Source organism: Mirounga angustirostris, unplaced genomic scaffold (assembly GCF_029215605.1).
Source record: "Mirounga angustirostris isolate CCGP_5_RB_7025 unplaced genomic scaffold, mMirAng1.0.hap1 SCAF_11, whole genome shotgun sequence".
Classification (NCBI taxonomy): Eukaryota; Metazoa; Chordata; class Mammalia; order Carnivora; family Phocidae; genus Mirounga; species Mirounga angustirostris.
This window is the reverse complement of record NW_026991719.1, coordinates 62,665,425-62,672,300: the sequence shown is the minus strand read 5'-3', so window position 1 is coordinate 62,672,300 and position 6,876 is coordinate 62,665,425. Positions and strand designations below refer to the sequence as shown.

Below are 6,876 nucleotides of genomic sequence, written 5' to 3'. Positions count from 1 at the left end.
AACAAAAATAAATAAAATGTATTCAAATTGGCAAAGAAGTCAAACTCTCTCTTTTCGCAGACGACATGATACTTTATGTGGAAAACCCAAAAGACTCCACCCCAAAATTACTAGAACTCATCCAGCAATTCAGTAATGTGGCAGGATACAAAATCAATGCACAGAAATCAGTTGCTTTCTTATACACTAACAACGCAGCTGTTGAAAGAGAAATGAAAGAAACGATTCCATTTACAGTAGCACCAAAAACCATAAGATACCTTGGAACAAACCTAACCAAAGAGGTAAAGGATCTATACTCTAGGAACTACAAAACACTCATGAAAGAAATTGAAGACGACACAAAAAGATGGAAAAATATTCCATGCTCATGGATCGGAAGAATAAACATTGTTAAAATGTCTATGCTACCCAGAGCAATCTATACCTTCAATGCCATCCCAATCAAAATTCCAATGACATTTTTCAAAGTGCTGGAACAAACAATCCTAAAATTTGTATGGAATCAGAAAAGACCCCGAATCGCCAAGGAGATGTTGAAAAAGAAAAACACCCTGAAAAAGAAAAACAAAACTGGGGGCATCACGTTGCCCGATTTCAAGCTATATTACAAAGCGGTGATCACCAAGACAGCATGGTACTGGCACAAAAACAGACATATAGACCAATGGAACACAATACAGAAGCCAGATATGGACCCTCAACTCTATGGTCAAATAATCTTTGACAAAGCAGGAAAAAACATGCAATGGAAAAAAGAAAGTCTCTTCAATAAATGGTGCTGGGACAATTGGACAGCCACATGCAGAAGAATGAAACTCGACCATTCTCTAACACCATTCACAAAGATAAACTCAAAGTGGATGAAAGACCTCAAAGTGAGACAGGAAGCCATCAAAATCCTAGAGGAGAACATAGGCAGTAACCTCTTTGACATCGGCCACAGCAACTTCTTTCAAGATACATCTCCAAAAGCTAGTGAAACAAAAGCAAAAATGAACTTTTGGGACTTCATCAAGATAAAAAGCTTCTGCACAACAAAGGAAACAATCAACAAAACAAAGAGGCAACCCACAGAATGGGAGAAGATATTTGCAAATAACACTACAGATAAAGGGCTGGTATCCAAGATCTATAAAGAACTTCTCAAACTCAACACCCAAAAAACAAATAATCAAGTCAAAAAGTGGGCAGAAGAGATGAACAGACACTTCTCTGAAGAAGACATACAAATGGCTAACAGACACATGAAAAAATGTTCATCATCATTAGCCATCAGGGAAATCCAAATCAAAACCACACTGAGATACCACCTTACACCAGTTAGAATGGCCAAAATGGACAGGGAAAGAAACAGCAAATGTTGGAGAGGTTGTGGAGAAAGGGGAACCCTCTTACACTGTTGGTGGGAATGCAAGTTGGTACAGCCACTTTGGAAAACAGTGTGGAGGTTCCTCAAAAATTTAAAAATAGAGCTACCCTATGACCCAGCAGTTGCACTCCTGGGTATTTACCCCAAAGACACAGATGTAGTGAAAAGAAGGGCCATATGCACCCCAATGTTCATAGCAGCAATGTCTGCAATAGCCAAACTGTGGAAAGAGCCGAGATGCCCTTCAACAGATGAATGGATAAAGAAGATGTGGTCCATATATACAATGGAATATTACTCAGCCATCAGAAAAGATGAATACCCAACTTTTACATCAACATGGATGGGACTGGAGGAGATTATGCTAAGTGAAATAAGTCAAGCAGAGAAAGTCAATTATCATATGGTTTCACTTATTTGTGGAACATAAGGAATAACATGGGGGACATTAAGAGAAGGAAGGGAAAAATAGGCGGGGGGAATTGGAGGGAGAGATGAACCATGAGAGACTATGGACCTGAGAAACACACAGGGTTTTAAAGGGGAGGGTGGAGGGGGGATTGGTTAGCCCAGTGATGGGTATTAAGGAGGGCACGTACTACATGGAGCACTGGGTGTTATACGAAAACAATGGATCGTGGATCACTACATCAAAAACTAATGATATATTGTATGGTGACTAACATAACATAATAAAATTAAAAACTTAAAAAAAAAAAAAAGGAGGCATGGAATCCAATAACTAGCCCTAAATCTGTCAGTAAAGCTGTGATGTCCCATGACACACCCTGGATCTGTACTTAAGGCCACTAAGTTCCCATGACCCTTCTGGGCTACTTCTAAGGTCATTGACTTCCTTTTCAATCTTGTGATGTCATCTTAGGCTTCATCGGAAATTACATCATAAGAAGCACTGACCACTAACTAGGAACATTTGTGAAAAGCACTGCAGTGTCAGAAAGAGGTATGGTTCCATTTTCTAAATCAATCTTGTTTCTTCAACCGGCAAATTATCTAAACAAAGTAACTTCCTTTGTCATCTGCACAAAAAAATTCATTTTGTGTTTATTGCTTGTTTATATTAACCAATTATTAGCCCATTTGCTTTGTTCTAAGATAGTTCTTACCATACTGTATTGTAACCTTTCCATATTTCTGAGTTATCACTCCTCTCCCCCACAGACGATGAGGGGCTTGAAGGCAGGGCTATCTCTGAATCCATATATTGTGGGTCTCATTATTTGGGGATCACAGTAAATTCTATAAAAATAAATTAAATGCTGTTAAAGACAAGCAAAGCCATAATTTGTGAAATGAGTGGCTTAGACTAAATGATCTCTATCCCTCTAGGATTCATTACTTGATTGAAAGTTTTACAATTTTCTTTTTATGACCTAATATAAGTCATTGACTTGACTTAGTTATAAATAAACAATTGAACCTAAATACCAACATTACTAGGAAAGCTTATTTTGGTCTGTAGCACTGGAGAATTTATTAATGGGACTAATGACCATCTGTTTTCCATTAATTTATTTATCAGTTTTATTAGGCACCTTTCATTCAAAGATCTCAGAATGTCAAATTTATAATATTTAACAGAAAAACAAATGATTATTCTGTGTCAAGATATGAATGTTTTTTAATCTTACAGTTAGCATTATGATTTAGTTCCTTCCTTAATACCTTAGGAAGTAACTTTACTTTAGGCTCTGAGGCTGGAAAGATTTTAAATGATACTGGAATACAAAGATAACTCTAAGTGGTTTTGAATGATAAATACTTTAAAATGACAAACTTGTTCATCATTCATTTATTCATTCACTCAATTAGCATTTATTGAGCACTTATTGTCAAAGTACATATGTCTTAGCCCTGTGTGACATGCCTTCTTATATATCAACCAGATGGTCTGTAAGGGAAGATAACATATGCATACAAATCATTGATCTGAAAGAAAAATTTACAGTTCCTTAGAAAGGAAAATGATAGAAATTACTTTGGAAGGAGGATGAAGAAAGTCTTAAAGTCTGTACACCCAAAAAGGGTGTAATTTGAGCTAAAGGGTGCGTAGTTTTTGCATATATCTAGATGGAGGAAAGAGTATTTCAGGAAAAAGAAATAGCATGAAAAAAGACAGGTGAGAAAACATGTAGCACATGTCCCTAGCATAGTAAAATAGTTGTTTCATTGAACTATAGGGTGTGCAAACAAGAAAAGTGAGAGAGAAGCTAGGAAAATTTAGTTGCAACTAGACTATAGAGAGCTTTAAATATCAGGCAAAGAAGTTTGGATTTTGTTCTGAAAGCCCTCAGGGACCATTGAAGGTTTTAGAACAGAATATGATATAATTGGAAGAAGCTCCAATATATGGAAAATTTTTCTAGGGTTTTTAGGAGGATGTAGTGAGGATTGATGGTGGTAGGAAAGACAGATGGTAATTATCTAATACCTTTCAAGTGTAGTTCTTAAAACAAAGCTTATAGCAAAAATCTCAACAGCGCCATCTAGTGCCTCATCATAACTGCCCAATTTGTGGAACCCTAGTAACAAGGCTAAACAGAAGAAGACTTGATTAAGTTTAGCAGTTTCCCTCTTTTCCACAATTGCACTTGAGTTCAGGGAACCAATGGTGAAAGAGGCAAGTAACCAGAAAGCAAACTAAGAAATAATGCAGAAGTTGGGAATAGTTGACTCATTTTTCTCTTTGATCTTAGATATCCACCCTCAGAATGATTCATCTTCAATTTTTTGTCAATATACCAACAGTTCTTGGTGCAAAATTATGACATTTTTTAATTAAAGGAAAAAATGAAGCAACTAGCCAAGTTGTTAGCAGTAGTAAACCTGGAAGTTATATCCCACCTACAACCACTACTATACCTGTTTGTTTCTGTATCTATAATTCAGAGACAAGATCAGTCCCTTCCATTGCTTGGAGTTCTTGCATGTTCAAGCAGTCTTTCCACCTTACAAACCCCAACTGTCTTTTACTAGGGAGAAACAGCTGTGTAAAAGGCCCAGAAATCAGACTTCAATCAAATATTATCCACCCCAAAAAAAAGATTAGCCACCATATTCTGTATTGATGAGTTGCTCCCACTTTCTTAAAGAATAAAAGAATCTGGAGGAACACTAGAAATCATCATTTCCACATTGTCTCATCCCTAGATCTGTCTGATCAGAGCTTGTTTACTGACTTAATTGACTGTCTTGATGTAGCTTAACTAAGCTAGACCAAGTAACAACCTCTTGGTATAAAAGAAATGACCATGTATGGTTGAATAGTATGGTTTTGAGAGTGAGTCTAGGAAGAGAACAAAAATAAACAGCTACAACAATATCCTTACCCAGAATGTATATTTTAACTAGTTATGCTGCATCTTTCCTCAGAGCCTTAACTTATGGTGCAGATTTTTCAAAATGTGTTTTACTTCTTTGGAACTGTTTTCTCTCATTAAAACAATTAGATGAGCATCAACCAGCAGATGTTACCTAGAAGCCCTCTTCTTGAACGAACCAAGCATTTTCACCTAGACTTTATTCTCCAAGAGAATTCAATGCTCTTCCAATAGATAGATGATGATAGATAGATAGCTGTAGATAGATAGGTAGATGATAGATAGATGGATATTTATATTTATGAAAAACGACTATCCTTAAAGCTTTTATCTAATGGAAAAACTCAATTAAAAAGAAGATTTACAGAATAGTACTAGAGTAATATGACTTAAAGAAAAGCAGAGCTATTTTAGCTAGGTTTTAAAGATTAAGAGGAAGTCCATTAGGCAAACTTGGGTGGAAATGAGGGAAAAAGAGTTTTCTTGATGCCTATAGGATGCAAACTCTTCTCCTGGAGGCAAGGTGCAGCTGAATCCTTCTTTATTGCCCCACTACCTGTACTTCCTGCCATGGTCAAAAAGTATATATAATGACAATATAAAGTGAAATCTTAGTAATTCCTGTAATTTATTGTCTGATAAAAATTGACAAGAATTTATATATATGTATGTATGTATGTATGTATGTATGTATGTATGTATATATTGTAGGCACCAAGCAGACATTCCTAGAGAAACATGGATGGAGTCGGGAATCTGACAGTATCTTCTGCCAATAATAACACGTGCAATGACACTATTGATGACTTCCGCAATCAAGTGTATTCCACCTTGTACTCTATGATCTCTGTTGTGGGCTTCCTTGGCAATAGCTTTGTGCTCTATGTCCTCATAAAAACGTATCATGAGAAGTCAGCTTTCCAAGTATACATGATTAATTTAGCAGTAGCAGATCTACTGTGTGTGTGTACACTGCCTCTCCGTGTAGTTTATTATGTTCACAAAGGCATTTGGCTTTTTGGTGACATTTTGTGCCGCCTCAGCACTTATGCCTTGTATGTCAACCTCTATTGTAGTATCTTCTTTATGACAGCCATGAGCTTTTTCCGATGTATTGCAATTGTTTTTCCAGTCCAGAACATTAATTTGGTTACACAGAAGAAAGCCAGGCTTGTGTGTGTTAGCATTTGGATTTTTGTGATTTTGACCAGTTCTCCATTTTTAATGTCCACATCTTACAAAGATGAGAAAAACAATACCAAGTGCTTTGAGCCTCCACAGGACAATCAGGCTAAAAATCATGTTTTGGTCTTGCATTATGTGTCATTGTTTATCGGATTTATCATTCCTTTTGTTATTATAATTGTCTGTTACACAATGATCATTTTAACCTTACTTAAAAATTCAATGAAGAAAAATCTATCAAGCCGTAAAAAAGCTATAGGAATGATCATAGTTGTGACAGCTGCTTTTTTGATCAGCTTCATGCCATATCATATTCAACGCACCATCCACCTTCATTTTTTACACAATGAAACTAAACCCTGTGATTCTGTTCTTAGAATGCAGAAGTCAGTGGTCATAACCTTGTCTCTGGCTGCATCAAATTGTTGCTTTGACCCTCTCCTATATTTCTTTTCAGGGGGGAACTTTAGGAGACGACTGTCTACATTTAGAAAGCATTCCTTGTCCAGTGTGACTTATGTATCCAAGAAAAAGGCCTCTTTGCCAGAAAAAGGAGAAGAAACATGTAAAGAATAATTTAAACCCATTTCCAATGAAAATTAATAGTTTCCCAAACAAGTATTACCTCAAATTATCTACAATAAAAATGAGCATTTCCATTAATAATTTACAAATACTTAACGTATGCCTATAAATAGATCTCATTTATGAATCCACACTGTTACAGGTCCTAAAGATATTTTAAGTGTTAAAAATTCAGTCCACAACTATTAACTAAATTATAAGTGGTTTTTTGATCATTCACTGAAAGGTGAAGAATATTTTTGTCTTGGCATTGTAAAAAAATGGATCTGAGACCAAATAAAAGCTTCAGAAAGGATAAGAACTAGCCCTTTAAGATACAATCATCCTAACATATTCCTTTGCATGCATGCCATCAGATGAGAACTGGAATGACCCAGGAGCTACACAAAATGT

The 6,876-nt window shown here is 36.1% G+C and overlaps 1 protein-coding gene across 1 annotated transcript; it reads left to right on the top strand.

The window, feature by feature from the left end:
- Nucleotides 1–5,417: 5,417 nt before the first annotated feature.
- Nucleotides 5,418–6,474, top strand: CYSLTR1 (cysteinyl leukotriene receptor 1). The gene has a single exon (XM_045897234.1). It carries the CDS (start codon nucleotides 5,452–5,454, stop codon nucleotides 6,472–6,474), a length of 1,023 nt encoding a protein of 340 aa, XP_045753190.1. The 5' UTR covers nucleotides 5,418–5,451.
- The last annotated feature ends 402 nt before the right edge of the window (nucleotides 6,475–6,876 follow it).